Source organism: Leopardus geoffroyi, chromosome B2 (genome assembly GCF_018350155.1).
Source record: "Leopardus geoffroyi isolate Oge1 chromosome B2, O.geoffroyi_Oge1_pat1.0, whole genome shotgun sequence".
In the NCBI taxonomy this organism is placed as follows: Eukaryota; Metazoa; Chordata; class Mammalia; order Carnivora; family Felidae; genus Leopardus; species Leopardus geoffroyi.
Window position 1 is genome coordinate 101073098 of NC_059332.1, and position 18373 is coordinate 101091470.

General features: G+C 43.9%; 1 protein-coding gene across 1 annotated transcript; it reads left to right on the top strand.

The window, feature by feature from the left end:
• The first annotated feature begins 1328 nt into the window (after positions 1-1328).
• On the top strand, positions 1329-18197 carry CCN6 (cellular communication network factor 6). The gene is made up of 5 exons (XM_045499319.1): positions 1329-1770; positions 8905-9202; positions 13054-13296; positions 16656-16849; positions 17916-18197. The coding sequence occupies exons 1-5, from the start codon at positions 1723-1725 to the stop codon at positions 18195-18197; spliced, it is 1065 nt and encodes a 354-aa protein (XP_045355275.1). The 5' UTR covers positions 1329-1722.
• The last annotated feature ends 176 nt before the right edge of the window (positions 18198-18373 follow it).

Genomic DNA, 18373 nt, shown 5'->3' on the forward strand with positions numbered 1-18373 from the left:
ATTCCGATGGCCAGTGTGGGACATGAATCACTGAGGCTGGGAACTCAAAGATCAAACAGTCTTACGCCAGAAAGATAGAAGAAATAGATTGGATTGGACCAAAACAGGCACATTTTCCTTCACTAGGTCTTTCTCAGGTTTAATCCTATTTCTTAGGGGAGGAAAGCTAAGGAATTGACATCACAACCACACTGGGTATTCCTTGCTGTTTGGTGCGATTATAATTATGGTTTAATTGACTACTTAGTAATCTGTGTGGAGTTTGTTTGCACCTTATGGAGTTCCTGGCTCTCTGAAGCCCCCAGATTCCCTGTTGTTGGCAGAGGGCCCAGATTTTACCCAGCCCCTTGGCACTAGGCTTTACTTACTGTGTCTTTGTTTTTCTTAATGTTTTTGATTTGGGAGAGGGGGAGAGGGGGAGAGGGGGAGAGGGGGAGGAGTAGAAAGGGAGACACAGAATCTGAAGCAGGCTCCAGGTTCTGAGCTGTCAGCACAGAGCCTGACAAGGGGCTCGAACCCACGAACCATGAGATCATGACCTGAGCTGAAGTCTGATGTTCAACCAACTGAGCCACTCAGCCACCCCAACAGTCTTTGTATAGCTGTGACTGCTTGAACGAAACAAAGGTGAGCAGAACACCTAGCAGAGGTCAGGTAACAGAAAAGATAGGACGTGTAAAGGGTCAAAGAGAACAGGGATAGGCCTTGGGATGGGGCAGGATGGTGGGCCAGACATGGGGTCCACGAGAGGACAAAGCCCCAATGCAGAGGCACATCAAGATGCATAAGCCAAGACCAAGGCTGAGAAGGTGGGATGAACAAAGGTCACACACAACTGAACACAGGAGGAGATGGGCTGGTGGCCGCACACACCACAGAGGTGAGATTTAGGAGGAGGAGGGGCACAGACCTGTCATAAGTTTTTTTTCTTCAATCTTAATTTGTTCAGTGATTGCTAACAGCGTAATTGTTTTATCTTAGCCCAAAAAGATGGGGGTTAACTTGAATTCGTCTGTCATGGGGCCGTGGCCCCAGAGAGGGCCTTCTCTCAGGCCGGATACTCTAGGTGCCCCCCCCCCCCCATGTTCCATCTCCAGTTTTTCCAGTCCTGAGCCAACTGGTGTGAGGAACGCGCCGGGATGAAGTTAAGTGTAGGGCACCGTGGGGGCGTCTGAGGGAAAATCAGGAGCCGTTGGGGGTGGGGTGGGGGTGTTCAGGGAAGGCCTTTGGCACCCCGTTTTCGTTGTGAAGGGAGAACTCCAGAACAGGCTGTGGTTGGGGCTGGGGGAGCAGAGACCAGGCCAGCGCTCTGTGCTCTAGGGCCTGGGAGAGAAAGGGCCTGGGGCAGGGCAAGCCTAGGATGGAGAGGCTGAGGGTGACGAAGGTGAATGTGTCCAGCTGTACCATTTAGCCCAAGGGGAGACTCTGATCTCTGGGAACTGGTGGAACAGCTACTCAAAGAAAAGTTACCACCTGACCTACCCTTCTTAGTCCCGGAGGAGAGCGCTCACACCCTCCTGACACTCCACGCCCACCCTCCCTCACGAAGGTAAATAGGAGGAGAGTCTGCGAAAGAAAACAGGGTATTAAAGCAGCTCCGTGAGAGCTAAAGCCCAGCTGAGAGTGTGAGCACGAGGTCGGTGTCCCGCTGAGGAGACAGAGGGCAGCTTTGTGTGGGGCCCCAGCCGCCTCCTATCTCCCTGCTGCTGGTTCCTGGGGAACATGGGGGGGCTCCTGCTTTCCATGCTCCTGGGCGCTGCTCTGGCACAGGTAAGCTCCCCCCCTCCTCACCGCTTCCCCTCAGGAGTTTCAGATTTCTCCAGGTCAGAAATTAAAAAGGAAGACGATGGGGGCGGGGGGGGGGGGGTAAATACCTTGTGGGAATACTTCATGCCAAACGGGGAGCCATTTTCCTCTCCAAATAAAAGTTGTGTTTAGTTTAGAAGCTTCGGGAAAGAAGTGGAAAACATTTCTTCCGTTCAGGTAATGGCACCGAATCCACTTTCGATAGGTTTGAACAGCTCCCAGACTTGAATAGTGTATATTTTGGGGGGGGGGGGTACGACACACACCGCGTGGTCCGGAGGCGGCCGCCGGGGTGAAGGAGCCCCTTCATCTGGGCTCCAGGCTGGGGCTCAACTTTCCGTGGCTGTGTGCGAAAGGTGCAGAGAGCCACTGGAAAAAATGATTCTGACGACTTCCTTCAGCTAAGCCTGTCCTTGTTTGAAAGGAGCACTTGGGCTAAACGTTTATATTTTTAAAACGTTCTGTTACTTTGTCTCTTCTCAACTCATGCATTTCTCCCTTTTCATGAAAAGGAAGCGGTCCGTGAAGACTTGGGAATAGTTTCAAGCAACAGACCAAAGGGAAATTTAATTTGAGAGGAGCAAGTCGTTGCCTTGGGATTTTTTAATAAGAAGATGAAAACAGGGTGACTTGTGTATGTGGATTTATTTACATGGAGGAGGTTACTGCTTGCACAGAGGACAGAGCTTTCGAAACCTTCCAGTGGTTGGGGAAACGTGGACGTGTCTGGGAGTTAGTAGCCGAGTAGAGCGCTCAATTGTGTTTTAGGAAGCAGGAGATTGAAATTTGTTATATAGGATATGGAGATTTCAGATTGTAGAAGAACCCTAACAAGAATGCCACTGGTGTGGTTTGTCTCCACTGCTATATGGAGGGGCACATTTCTCCAGGGGAGGGGAGACGGAGCTGTCTCCCGCTCCACCCTTCTTGAGAAAAGGCCCATTGTTGTTGTTGTGGATTGAACAGCACCTATCCCGACAGACAGAGAGGTATCCAAGATAAAAAACAAAAACAAACACAAAGAGGTGTTAAGACACGGCAACAAGAAAGTATTATTTTGCTTAATTTTGTCATTATGAACTTTTAAGGAATAATACCTACTCCTTGTTGAATGTCTGCTACGTGCCAAGCACCGTGCCAGGTACTTTAGTCATTATCTTAATCCTCAAAATAACCTTACGACGTGGATTATTATTATTATTAATCCCATTTTACAGAGGAGGATTGAGGCTTAAAGATCAAGTAAATGATAGTCACCTGAGATCACAGAGCTGTACCAAATCTCAGCGCTGGTGTAAAAACCCTTTGTTTCTGGTGCAACAGAAGAGCCTATTTTGGTGTCCCAAAAGAGTTCTGTTCCATTTCTTCTCTGTCGCACCGAGTCTTGAAAGATGGTTTCACTGGAGATAGAATGCCAGGTTGACAGTTGTTTCTTTTTGTTTTTCCTTTCAGCATTGGGTCTTATTCTCCGCCTCCCCCCACCTTCCTTTTTTTTTTTTAAAGGCTTATTATTATTATTGTTTTTTTTTTTTTCCCAGAGAAGCTTTAAGGTCACAGCAAATTTGAGAGGAAGGTAAAGAGATTTCCTGACTACCACTTGCACGGCCTCCCCGCTTATTAACATCCTCCACTAGAATGGTACCTTTGTTACAACTGATGAACCTGCATTGATAGATCAGTATTACCTAAAGCCCATAGTTTACCTTGGGGTTCACGTTTGGTAGTGCCCATCCCAGGAGTTTGGACAAATGTACGATGACATGTATCCGGCATCACAGGATCATGGAGTATTTTTGCTGCCTTAAAAATCCTCTGTGCTCCACCCCGTCCCCCAATCCCTGGCAGCTAGTGATCTTTTTACGGTCTCCGTAGTTTTGCCCTTTTCCAGAATATCCTATAGTTGGGATCATACAGTAAGTAGACTTTTCAGATTGGCTTCTTTCACTTAATAATATGGGTGTCTTTTCATGGGTTGATAGCTCATTTCTTTTTAGTACTGAATAATCCATTGTCCGGATCACAGTTTATCCAAGGCACCTACTGAAGAGTATCTTGGTCTCCTTTTGATGGGAAGTCAGATCTCTCTCTTGTTGTTATTCTCTTGTATGTAATGTAATGCTTCTCTTTTCCGAGTACACTTTCAAGATTTTCTCTTTATCCTTGGTTTTCAACAGTTACCTTGTGGCCTCAGAGATTGTATAGAAATGCTCCAAGATGGGAAAGAGATACAGGTGTCCCCAGGTGGGCAGTTTGGAGAGTAGGCATTTCCTTGAAAGGAAGCAACATGAGGAAAAGCATGGAGGAGGAAAGGGACCTGGTGAGGCTCGTAAGCAGTAAGGTGGAGGAGGAGAGTGCATTGAAAGCGAAGGCTGGAGAGGAAGGCATGAACCCGCACAGGCTTCAGATAGCATGCTCAGAATTTTGCACTCTATGCTGTAGCAGTAGGGAACCACTGGTGCCCTGTACAAGGAGGGGTAGTAGAATCAGACAGGTTTTCTAAACAGATCCCTCCAGCAGAAATATGGCAGATTCATTTGAGGAGTCATTATTGAGGGAGGAAGACCAGTTAGGAAGTTATTGCAATAGTATTCAGTAGCCACGCAGAAGGGGGTAGAGTGGCTACTTGTAGGAATAGGAGGACAATTCGCATTAGGCACTGAACGGCTATGGGAAGTGTGGGAGACGACGACCAGGAGGATTCCCGGCATCCTGACTCCAAACGTTGGAGAAGCTATCCAGAAGGGGTGGGGGGGAGGGCAGGGACGATGAGTTTGGGGAATGAATTTTTCCCATGGGACATTCTAGTGGCACTGTCTCGTAGGTAGTCAGCTGTATGGCTGTAGAGCTTGGTGGAGAACTCCTGGGTGGAAATTTAGTTTCGAAGCTTGCACAGGGTGGAAATGGAAGGCAAGGGGGTAGAGGAGATTGCCAAGAGACTGTGTAGAGTGAGAAAAGACAGCAAGGTCACAGAACACCTGTTAGTTTAAGTGTAAGTCAGATTTGGGGTAATAGGAGTCTGCAGAGGAGAGTGAGAAAGTAGATTGAGAGGTAGGGGTAGACCTGGGAGGGTCTGGCGTCATGAAAGCCAGGGGAGAGGAGAGGATTAAGAGTCAAACAGGGGGCACCTGGGTGGTTCAGTTGGTTAAGCATTCTTCCAACTTTCGATTTCGGCTCAGGTCACGATCTCCCAGTTCGTGGGATCGAGCTCCACATCTGGCTCTACACTGACTGCCCTCATGCTCTCTCTCTCTCCAAAATAAATGAAGCATAAAGAAAAAAAAAAAAAAAAAAGTCAAACACCTTAGAGAGGGGGCAAGAGGAAAACAGAGAGATTCCATGAACATGAGCCCAGCTGGGAGGCCAGTGAATCTGGCAGGAAGGCCCCGGCAACCATGGCTGAACCAAGGCAAAATTGAGAAGACACTGTTTCGGGGCGCCTGGGTGGTGCAGTCGGTTAAGCGTCCGACTTCAGCCAGGTCACGATCTCGCGGTCCGTGAGTTCGAGCCCCGTGTCGGGCTCTGGGCTGATGGCTCAGAGCCTGGAGCCTGTTTCCGATTCTGTGTCTCCCTCTCTCTCTGCCCCTCCCCCGTTCATGCTCTGTCTCTCTCTGTCCCAAAAATAAATAAATGTTGAGAAGAAGACAGTTTCTACTCCCTTCTCCACTTTTGTATTTCCAGTCCCCACCACCACCTCCTCCAGAATCCCAGCACAGTTTATCCTCAAAATCTATCCTCACGTGGTCTCTTCAGCTTGAATTGTAGCTGAGAGGGTTGCTCTGGGGAATTCGTGTTACCAGTGATAAGCAAAAGGGCTGAGGTTGTAAGGGTGGAATTTCAAACTCATACTCTTAAATGTAGGATGTTTTGGGTTGGAAAGAGGTTTAGATTTCTGGATCAGTGCAAGTGCCTTCAGGCTATCAAATAAATTGAGGGTTAATTATAGAAATTACTTGCCAGGCACTGTGCTAGGTGCCAGTATTAATTACAATGAACCACAAAGTCCCTGAGGATGGGTAGCTTTAAGCGAGTGGAAAAGACAGACACTTACACAAATGGTTTCAATTCAAGGGCATGTAAAAGAGAGGGGGGTGGGGGGGGTGGGGAGAGATCGTAAGAAGTTTTCTGGAAAAGGCCATAGCTAAACAGAGCTGGATGAAGAGTGAGGGCCAGTGAAGAAGGTTACAGCCGGATGGAACAGCATCAGCTATTCAGGGAACAGCCGACACTTGAACTTGCCAGAACCTAACGGATGCTAGGAATGCGGGAGATTGAGGAGGGCCCTGAATGCTGTGCTTAGGAGCTTGGACTTTCCCAAGTCAGTCACTTTCGGGTGTGAGGGATGAAGGAGAGGAGCAGGTGAGGTCCATTTTCAGCTTCCTGGCTTGGGGAGCTCAGTGGTTGGCCCCGCCATTCGCTAAAAAGGGAACTAGGTGAGGAGCAGTCTGTTGTGGGGAAGGAGAAAGGGAGATCCTCGTGGGACAGCAAAGTGGATATACCCAGGGGAAATTAATGAGTTGTAAGCTTAGGGGGAGAGGCCTTAGCTGGAGAGGAGAGACAGATGAAGATTAGGGGGTTTGTTTAGTATCAAAGCTGGCTTGTGGCAGGACCCGGACGAGGGAAGGAGCGAAGGTCAGGGTTGAGAGCTCGGGCTCTGAAATCTGCCTGTCTAGTTTAAATCCCTCTTCTACTGCTTGATGTAGGACTTAGGACAGGTTAAACAATCTGAGCTTCAGTGGCTTCATTTATAAAATGGGGTGTATGGTTTCCTCCTGCTCCTGTAACCCGTTACCACCGATTTAGCGGCTTAAAACAACACAAATTTATTATTTTACACTTCTGGACATCTGTAGTGTGAAAATGGGTATTAGAGGGCTAAAATCAAGGGTCGGCAGGGCTCTTCCTTCTGGAGGGTCTAGGAGAGAGTCTGTTCTTTGCCCTTGGCAGCTTTTTAAAAAAGTTTAATTAATTATTTTGAGAGAGAGAAAGGGAGAGAGGGCAGGAGACAGAGACAGAATCCCAAGCAGGCCCCGAGCCATCAGTGCAGAGTCCCTTACAGGGCTCAAATCCACAAGCTTTTGAGGTCATGACCTGAGCTGAAGTCAGACACTTAACCAACTGAGCCACCCAGGTGCCCCTGCTTTCTGCAGCTTCTTTTTCCTTTTTAATGTTTTTATTTTTGAGAGAGAGAGAGAGAGCAAGCGGGCGGGAGAGGGGCAGAAAGATGGAGGAAGACAGAGAGTCTGAAGCAAGCTCCAGGCTCTGAGCTGTCAGCACAGAGCCCGTCGCAAAGGCTTGAGCTCACGAGCCGTGAGAGCATGACCTGAGCTGAATGTCGGCCCCACCAACTGAGCCACCCGGGCACCCCCGCTTTCTGCAGCTTTTAAAGGCTCCCGCACTCGTGGCTCATGACCGCCTTTCAGCTGTGACATCACGCCTGCCTCTGCTTCCATCCCATCTTCTCGGACATTCCTGCCTCTTTCCCATTGAAGGATACTTGTGGTTACATTGGGCCCACCTGGTTAATCCAGGATACTCTCATCTCAAGACCTTTACCTGCATCTGCAAAATCCCCTTTGCTGTGTAAGGTAGTATATTAACAAGTTCTGGGGATTAGAACACAGGCATCTTTGAAGGAACACTTATTATGCCTACCACATGTGGCTAACAACTGCTCCATACTCTTCTAATGAAGGCTAAATGATATTAGGTAAGGCGCTTGGCACAGAGGTGGTGCCATGTTGTTTCATTCCATACATTTTATTACAGGGAATAAGACTGCAAAAAAGCTTGCCCTTTCAAGAAGCTCACATTCTTGATGCGCGACTCAGAAGATAAATAGAATATACAGGCATAAGACAGGTGGTAAGAAGGTCTGTGGGCTAAAAGGCTGGAGCAGGGTCTGTTTCACAAAGGGTGGACAAGAAGGGCCTCACTGATAAATTTGAGCACAGACCTAAGCAACTGAAAGAGTGAGCCTCGAAGATACCTGCGGGAGGAACATGCTTGGAGTATTCAAAGAATGGGGAGGCCAGGTGGACCTGAGGTTGCAGGGCCTTCGAGGGTCATTTGGCTTTTACACCGAAATGTGAAGCCGTGAGGAAGCCACCTCTTATGAGCAAGGAGTGACATGAATTAAAGTATGATTGTAAAAAGATACACATATTTAATGTATACCATTTGATGAGCTCCAGGATAAGTATATACTCATTAAACCAAAACCACTACCAAAGCCCTAAACCTATCCATCACCTCCCAGAGATTTCTCCTGCCCCTTCTATTATTGTTTGTGTGTGTGTGCAGTAAGAACATTTAACATAGGATCTAGTCTCTTAGCAAATTTTAAGTATATGTATAATGCGGTAACTGTTAGCTATAGGCACTGTAGCTTATTTCATTTTAACCATTGTGCTGAGTGAAGAATCTGGAAGACGAAGGGGGAAGCAAGGAGATCCTTTAGGAGACTGTTACAATCATCTAAAGTGAGAAATAATGGTAGCTTGGTGATGGGGGGTGGTGGTGCTATGTAATCATTTCTGATTAGAGTTGGGTACGTTTTAAAGGCATAACCAACAGGATTTACTGATAGGATTGGATAGAAAATGGGAGAGAAGAGTCAAGAATGACCCGACCCCAAGGTATTCTGGAAAAGTGAAATTGGCCTGTGTTCAGCAGGGATGTGCCCGGAAGGGTATCTTGGAAGGGAAATTGGGAGTTTGTTCTGGTCACACTGAGCTGGCTGTGCCTGTCAGATATCCAAGTGGAGACCCGGCAGTTCGCATCTGAGTTCTGAAGACAGGGCTGGTGGGAGACAGGCGATAGAGAGAGGGAGGAGCCTTCAGAGGTGTTCACCGCAGGGGGCTCCAAATAAGAGACTTCGAGAGTGAGAAGGAGCAGCGAGGAGGGAGGAGGAAGAAGAACGAGTGATGTGTGGGCAGCTGAGTGAAGAAAGGTTTACGGAAAGAGGGATGGTGACAGTTCCCGATGGATATTGCGACGCTCCCCGCTGCAATCTCCCAATTCAGGGGAAGTCTTCGGTTTCTAGAAATCTCTGAAATGAGTTTGAGGCATGCTTTCTAACACCTGTGTCATCCAATGAAGTTCTGCTGCAGGGCGCAGGGCGGCGGGCCGTCAGACACGCCGCCTGAAGGGAGGCCTGGAGAAGCGTCGGAGGTGCACCAGCGTAAACAGTTCTGTCACTGGCCCTGTCAATGCCCTCGCCAGAAGCCCAGCTGCCCTCCCGGAGTGAGCCTGCTGAGGGACGGCTGCGGATGCTGTAAAGTCTGTGCCAGACAAGCAGGGGACATGTGCAACGAGGCCGACCTCTGCGACCCGCACAAAGGGCTGTACTGTGACTACTCGGCAGACGGGCCTAGGTACGAGACTGGAGTGTGTGCGCGTAAGTGTCTTCTTCGGGACCTGCCGGGAGAGGTGGAGCCCAGACAGCATTCCCCGCTCCCTGTAATTGTTGATTGGAATAATCAGCTTAGTTTGGCTAAGTTTGAGGTGGGTTTGGTTTTCACACCCCGGTGGGACTGGCTTTGTCATATTGGACACCATGTGTTCAGAAACCTGTTCTTGTTAATTGCACTGACGTGATCGTGTAGTGATTCTCAGGTAATTGCCTTTAGTGATAAAAATAGGGGAAATTAGGTAAATAGAGCCTGACTTCTTAAAGTGCCACGAAGTGACAGCTTTTGTCACTGTGGTCAGAAGCTCAGTCTGGATTCACCCTTTTCCGCAACTTAAAAATAATCTTGCTTAAAATGTAAGGATGTATATCCTGCTTTAATCTTAGCCTTTCCAAATGATCATCAAGTTACTGTACTTTTAAATGGAAGCAGATTTGTAAAAAGGAAGGTAGCGGGACCCCAAATCACAACCTGACCCTCAGATTTATGGATTTTAACTCTGGAGACTGATGGAGACCATCTAAACCTACACCTTGACAATAACTCAGGATCCTGATTTAGCTAGGATTAAAAACTAAGATTTCTAGGGCACCTGGGGGGCTCGGTTGGTTAAGCATCTGACTTCAGCTCAGGTCATGATCTCATGGTCCGTGGGTTTGAGCCCCACATCAGTCTCTGTGTTGACAGCTCAGAACATGGAGCCTGCTTTGGATTCTGTGTTTCTCTTTCTCTCTGCCCTTCTCCCGCTCATGCTCTGTCTCTCAAAAATGAATAAACATTAAAAAATTAAAAAAATAAAAAACAAAAAAACCTAAGATTTCTAAGGGAAGAGAGATACCCATGTTAGCTTCACATTTTAGTCAGTCTACAGAAAAGACTGTGTGGGCAGGCAAATTACTATCGGGTTTTGTTGCGAGCCGGGAATACGAGCACATCTTTGGAGTATGACTGAGTGTGTAGAGCCATTCAAGTTTGATGGCCTGATGCCCCTGTCAGCACTAAACTATATTGGTTAAGAATGCAGGCACTGGGTTCAAATTCTGGACTTTATATGCTGAGCGACCTTGAGGTCACGTTGCTTAACCTCTCTGTGCCTCAGTTACGTCATATATACTTCCTCTTACAGAAGTGCTAGGAGGAACACATGAAATAATGACACAAAACCCAAAGCACCTAGCAGAATATCTGGCAGGCAGCAGACTCTTAGACATGTTAGCTATTATTTGTGGAAATTCAACAGGTCAACAGACCTATCAGACTCTGGCATCAGGATCCTCCTTTCTCCCAAATGGTGCTGGGCAAATTATCTCATTACCCTAAAAAGCACTTAGCGAACCACCACTAATGAGCCAGGCACTGTGCCCAAAGAAAACAAGAAAAGATAGAGGCCCTGCCCTCACAGAGTCAAACCTTACTGTGTCAGACAGAGCTTTCCACAAGTGATTTCACATAGAATGTGATGAGTATTTTAACAGAGCACAGCCATGAGGGTGGGGGTGGAGATGACCTGAAATAGGTCACAAACTATGGCCCAGGGGCCAAATCTGGCCCAGAGCCTGTTTTTGTAAGTCACATTTTATTGGAACACAGCCATACTATTCAGGTCCGTAGTCTGTGGCTGCTTTATGATAGCGGAGCCCAGTAGTTGTGACAAAAACCAATGGTCTATAAATGCTAAGATATTTACAGGACATTTGCCGATCCATGATACAGAACAATGATTTTTAAACTTTGCTCTGAGGACCCCTTTAGTCTCAGAAAGGAATGAATATCCAAAGAGCTTTCGTTTATGTGAGTTATCTCTATTGGTATTTAGATGGATTAGAAACTTAAAAATATTACTGATCCATTTAAAAATAGAAACCCCATTGCAACTTGATAGGAATAATATATTTATGAAAATATTTTATTTTCTAAAACAAAGAAAAAATTAGAAGAATGGAGCTGTTTTACATTTCTGTACCTCTCTAATGTCCAGCTGAACAGAAGATAGCTAGATTTCCCCATCTGCTTCTGTTTTCAATCTATTGCTGTATGTTATTTTTGTTGAAATATATGAAGGAAATCCAGTCTTACATAGGTAGGTCATTGGAAAAGACAGGAATACTTTAACAGGATTTTCAGATAATTGTGAATATTCTTTTTGATATTAAAACTTGAGAAGTGGTACTTTTTTATTAAAAAAAAATTTTTTTTAATGTTTATTTGTTTCTGAGACAGAGAGCAGACAGAGCATGAGCAGGGGAGGGGCAGAGAGAGAGAGAGAGGGAGACACAGAATCCGAAGCAGGCTCCAGGCTCTGAGCTGTCAGCACAGAGCCCGACGCGGGGCTCGAACTCACGGACTGTGAGACCATGACCTGAACCGAAGTTGGTTGCTCAACCGACTGAGCTGCCTAGGCGCCCCTAGAAGTGGTACTTTCTTGAAAATTAGCTGTATCATGGAATCTGAAACCCTATCAATGAACTTGTCAGAGTCTGTGACATCAAAATGCATTAGTCTATCCAAGACCTAGTTGGAATGGGTCTTTTACTTGTGTATAATTTTGTAACACCATGCATTGGTTATTTGGAAAATACTAGTTTGGGAAAAGGTGATGTAGATGTTCCAAATATTGATACACTTTATACAAGATTAAAAAAACACATTAACCAATACCAATCTAATCATAAAAGTCTGCATATTGGGTAGCTATAGAGATCTTGGTGGTGGATATAGATTTTCCAAACTTCTAATTTTTGCTTGAAAGCCTGAATTCTGTCATTGGCCAGAAAAGTGTTTCCCTTGAAGTGACACGCTCACCGTTGATTTTCAAGAAAATGTCTGCCAAATACCTGAGTAATCATGGTTTATCTGTCAGTCATCTCTTTAGGTGAAATCCTCACTAAAAAAGTGGTTTCGTTCAGCCCCAAACTCAAACAATAGAATAGGTGCTTCTCAAGACGATACAATATCTACAGAAATGCTCTCTGTAACACTTCCTACTCTGTCACACAGGATATTAAAATGACATATATTTGGTGATTAAGATTTAGTAAAGTTGGTAATTTCTACTGTTATTAGGACATTATTGAGTAAAACTAGATTTTCTTTTTTTTTTCCGAAAGCACATTTATGTACAAGTGCATTGGCAGGGAAAAACACAGTACTAGCCTGTACTGTTTGATTCACGCTAAGGCTCCAGCAGCAGTGTCAGCCGCCATTGCTCTTACACCCTCAGTGCAAATACCAACACGGTGAAAAAAGTCAGGCACATCTCAGTGTCCTGAAAGGGTTCTGACCTTGCGGATTCTCTGAAAGGGCCTCAGGTACCGCCAAGAGGCGCAAGGGGTCACACTTTTGAGAACCGTTGATCCAGGTCAAGAATACCTCTCAGAGGAGTGAAAGTTTCCTCCAATTCTCTTAACAACAAAATTAGTTGCTGTGCAGTACTGTAGTTAAACAAATTATGGTTTCTTCAGCCATTCATGTATCCTCATTTCCGACAAACACATCCTTGCCTATTGTTGGACATCTGGGAAACCTCAGTCTTCCCAGCCACCAATCCATCTCTCAGACTTACAATCAGTGTCTCAGTGCGATACTCCTACTGATCCTGAATAGGGCCTGTACTTGGTCTTGATTCTGAAAGTGACTGACTGGAGCAGATCGCCTACAATATAATGGAAATGTCTCATTTCCAGCTTTTACACATGTTCTGAGAAAGTCCCAGATGGGGCCTAAGAAGCTGAGAACACTACTTCATAAAGGAGATAGCTATTACCCCTGTGATTCATAATGGGAGGTCTGGATTATCAGTTATGGCTTCTTTGGTGATTCTGCTCTTCTGTCTTTTCAGATCTTATAGCTGTGGGATGTGAGTTCAACAGGGTACATTATCATAACGGCCAAGTCTTTCAACCCAATCCCCTGTTCAGCTGTCTCTGTGTGAGTGGGGCCGTTGGATGCACACCTCTGTTCATACCAAAGCCGGCTGACGGTCACTGCTCTGGGGCTAAAGGTAGAAAGAAGTCTGATCAATCAAACTGTGGCCTGGGACCGTTCCAACAAGAGCTTTCAACAAGCTACAAAACAATGCCAGGTGCTTAAAGGCATATTTAGTTCTCATGTATGGCTTCCTGTGATCTTCTTTCATGTTTCTGTTATGTACCACAGGTACTCAGTACGTACTTATGGCTTAGTGGTCAGTCTGAGAGTTAGGTTGGGTGTGCTATCTTAGTCTGTGCCTCAGATAGGTAGTTTTCTAAGTATCCCTAAAGGAAACTTTATAATGTTTTAGATTTTTCCAGTAAAATATTCCAGTTTTTAAAAGCTCTGCTCGGGTCAGAAAAACTCTTCTATGCCTCTGGCTCATTCCACTCAACCTCTTCTAAGGAAAACTGACCAAATATTGTTCACATGCACCCTGAGAGAAACTTTTACTTGTAGTGTTATATTACGGGCAAGACGTGTGACCCATCCAGTTCCAAAAATTTTCAAAGGCAACTCCTGTGTATGACAAAAGCAGAAATGGAAGCCTGCTTATTAAAAACATTTGAGAATATGTTTTGAATTTGTAAATATTGTTTCTAAACATAGGAAACTGCTGACATACGATTATTCTTTCATTCGGTCTGAAAATGCAGCTCTACAGTGACCAACCTCTCTCTAGATAAACACACATACAGGTATTTTAAAGTAGGGTCCCCAGCTATGTATGTAGTCAGAAACCCGTAATGAGACTCTTTCTCACTCATCGTGAGCACTTGGCCATTTACAGTTAGTGTCCGTATATTCATAAATACTGTATACTGGTCTGCTTTAAGTTAACATCTTGTTTAAATGCCAGGGCATTTTGGGGACAGGAGTTTCAAAAACACCCACAAATGAAGCACAGATGAGGAAGGACTCAAAAGGGTCAGTATTCATGCCTGGTTATTATTCACAGCTCTGTGTTTTTACCCAGAAATCAAGAATGCCTTTTTATTGAAATCTGGAGCTTAGTAAATGAAAGGTGCCATGGAAATACAGGAGGAATATTTACAGATGCTAAAAACTTCTAAATTCAGTTACATTATGTGGATATTTAACAAAAGCAACTATAATCAAGCAATGAATTTTAGAGATTTAAAAAACTAACTCTATGAAAGGAACATTCTCAGAGACTTCCATCATGCCAATTAATTTGAAAATAATTGAACAGGTTGTAGTGAATTTGCATTTACCATACTTGGTTATTTAGCTAACAGCACGACGCCACTAATGCTCTAAAACCTCTAAAATTATAAGCCAAGCTGTTCTTTTTTGCAAAATGTCCCGGAACAGCTGATTTTCTGAACTGGATCTGAGGGGCTCCGTCTAAGTTCTTGGGCCTCACGCATGAACCTTGCCGGTGAGAAAATGCCCTAGGGCAGCAAGTTTCCACTAGCGCATCCTTTTGGATCAAGTTCAGTCGGTCTCATTTGCGGAAGGAGAGTAGTTGCAGAGGATCATTGGAACCTGGCTGGAGGGGGTCTTACATGGTCAGTCTCAGTGGCTCGTGCTTTGCTACAAAAAGTGAGAAATTCTGCCACTGTGCTCTCTGGTAATTGAGACCACAGGTCTAGATATGTTAGTGTATGTTCAGTCTAACGTCTCTCCTCTGCTTACCTGTGAAACTGTGGTTAGGGGCCCAAAGAGCAGTTTGGGTTTGAAAAGCAAACAGTGACCACTATACACGTTAAGGTGTATTTGGGCATACTTTACTCCAGATGGCCTACGGTTGGATTCTAGCTTTTGCTCGCTCACGATGAAGCATATGCAGTGACATAATGCCCCCATGCTTTTCTCACTGCTCACCAAATACTAAACTCTTACTTTAAAAGCTCTTCTAGTCTTCTTGCTTCTTAATGTTAACTCCCTGAACTGCAGCTCTTGGCTTAACTTTTTAAGGGGGTTATTGGTAATGTGATAATCTAACCTACCTTTATTTATTGCAGATGCGTGCCAGGCTTTTAAATCTGCTTCCTGCGTTGAGGTCTTTAAACTGTTGTCTACCTTCCAGGTATCTTCATGTTTCTGCTTCCTCTCCCTCAGTTCCTTGTGCAATTGCAACATCCTACCGTTAATAACACTGAAAGCAGTAAAGTATCATTTATTCGAAGACGGCACACACTTCAAAGTGACTGGTATTTCCTATCAAGAAGGTAGTTGCGGGGAGGGGGGCATCTTTTCAGAGTTTTAAATTTCCATTTTGAAGTAACATAGCCAGAATTTTGCTATATTCAACTGCAGACTCAAATCACAACCTTATTCCAAGTATCCGTTTTAGGATGCATATTAACCTTAAGGAAATGCTTTGAGACAACTAAAATGTAGTGTTTAAAATGAACCAATGGCCTGACTCATTCATGAGCAGAACAAGAAGCTCCCAGTGGATTTATAAGATGGAGGAATTATTATGCACTCATTATATTCTCATTATTCACCCCCCTTCCCCTCCCTTCTGCTAAGCATCAATCAGTGGAGGGGCTCCATCTGTCCAGCAAATTACCCACCCGCCCATAGATCTATCTTTTTCCTTTGCCATTTCTTTCTATAAGTGATTTGAAATGGCTGGCCAACGGAAAGAATACCATGGGCCTGATACCATAGGGAATGTAGCAATTAAGCTGAATGAACAGAATAGATTACACACTCACTATGACTTAGTATATGGTTATTCTGATTAGTTCAACGTAATGTAGAGAATTTTCTAAAAGACCAGATTAAAACAAGTAGAGGAAAAATAACTGGCCTTAATAGTTTATTCTCAAACATAACTTTTGTATTTTAGATTTTAGCATGCCATGAAAGTTAACATTAAGACATCATTCTGACTAATACCTTGAATTTCTTAATCCTACTAATGTCTATTTCATTTTTGAAAATAATATCTAGCAAGAGGCAAGTAGTTTAGTACTAAGAGAATGAGCTAGTAAGCAGAAGCAAATGGATACATTTACTCAGATTTTCAAAGATAAATTATCTTTATTCTTCCTAAGAAACTGTACTGTAACATTTGGCTAAAAGGTAATTTGGGGACACCTGGGTGGCTCAGTCGGTTGGGGGTCCAACTTCAGCTCAGGTCATGATCTCACAGTTTGTGAGTTCAAGCCCCGCATCAGGCTCTGTGCTAACAGCTCAGAACCTGGAGCCTGCTTCGGATTCTGTATCTCCCTCTCTCTCTGACCCTCCTGGCTCACATTCTCTTTCTCTATCGAAAATAAATAAACATTAAAAAAAAAAAAAAAAGGTAATTTGAAAGTAGGAGAGAGAGAGCATGATGAATTAGACTGCAAGTTTATTTTATTCTGAGTTACACTGCATAAAAGGAAAAGTTCTGATCTATTTACTATTAGCTTAAAAATAATTATTAAAAGTTGTCTATCTGTGTGAGTACATAATTATGTATACACATGTACTTTTCCCCCTTTATTTTAGCTTATAGGAATCTCCCACTTATTTGGAAAAGAAAATGTCTTGTGCAAGCAACAAAGTGGACCCCTTGCTCCAGAACCTGTGGGATGGGAATATCTGATAGGGTGACCAATGAAAATAGCAACTGTGAAATGAGAAAAGAGAAAAGACTGTGTTATATTCAACCCTGTGACAGTAACATATCAAAGAGAATAAAGGTAAAATTTAATCAGATTTAGTTTCATTTTAATTCAATATTAAGAGACTCCTGAAAAGTACGTGTTTTAGAGGGATAGACAGTATGCGATTCTTGTAAAAATAAAATCACCTCATTGGAACTCTTAAAGTCAAACTATTTGGGAGGAAAGCAAGTATTAATCTAATTGCATTTCATGGGGGGAAATCTTACCAAGCAGGGAGGTACTGTTAGCCTGCTGATTCTAGATACTCTAGTAGCTTAACAGTGTGGGTCTTGATCAGCCTGATTTGTTGTGGTGCACCCACTGTGCATGCTTTTAAAAAGCAAATCCTTTTCAGAGTCTAACTTTTAAAAACTATGTTAATTTTATGTAGTGGAATCAAAGCAGTGGATAAAAGATTTTGGTTGCTGTATCATAATTATAAGAACTGACATTATGAACATCAGAGTTCTGATCTTGGTTATAGATCACCAACTTGGAGGGAGAAACCACCATTTCCAAAATGCTCTGTGCTTATTAGACAGTAAACTTGCCAAAGGACTATGATAAAGTATTTACCCCGGAATTGTTTGGTATAACTAGAGCTGGTCCTACTTCTAGAACAAGGCAAGATGACTGTCTCAGGAGTAAGTTTTGGAAATGCTACAAAACCTTTCTCATCCCCAAGTTATTCCCTACCATATTAAGAAGTTGACAACTCAGTTTTAAAGGGATTAAGATATTTATTCATCCACTCAAAACTGAGTTTTGTTAGGGAATTTGCTAAGCCTTAGGTAAACAAACATCTAATAAGACGTGGCCCTTGATATTAAATAAGACAAATTTTCATTGTGGAAATTGTGGAAATGAAGGGTGGAGAGCAACAAAAACAGGGAGTGGGTCCTATGATGGAACAAGAACAGGGAGGGCAGACCTCTGGGTGGGGGGGTGGGGGGTGGAATTCAAAGGTAGAAAAGAGAGTGCTGATTCACTAAGAAATATTAATGCCCTGGAAATAATTATACCTGTGTGTTTGTGCTATAAAAATGTTCTGGTATATAGTATCACTTTTCTAATGACTTCTTAATGTTATGTATCTTTTCAGATCCCTAAAGGAAAAACGTGCCAACCCACTTTCCAACTTCTCAAAGCTGAAAAATTCATCTTTTCTGGATGCTCAAGCACTCAGAGTTACAAACCCACTTTCTGTGGAGTATGCTTGGATAAGAGATGCTGTGTCCCTAACAAGTCTAAAATGATTACCATTCAATTTGATTGCCCAAATGAAGGGTCATTTAAATGGAAGATGCTGTGGATTACATCTTGTGTATGTCAAAGAAACTGCAGAGATCCAGGAGATATATTTTCTGAGCTCAAGATCCTATAAAACCAACTTTATATGGGAAAAGTTAAGTTTAGGTAATCATGTCATTACATCATAAAATTAGAATGGTTTTAAAGGGTGGCAAATCTACCTTATTGATTTAAAACAGTAAGAATGCCTACTTATTCTCAAATGACTGTATTTAAGGCAATAGAAGCTTTTAAAAAGGTTTGTTAAAA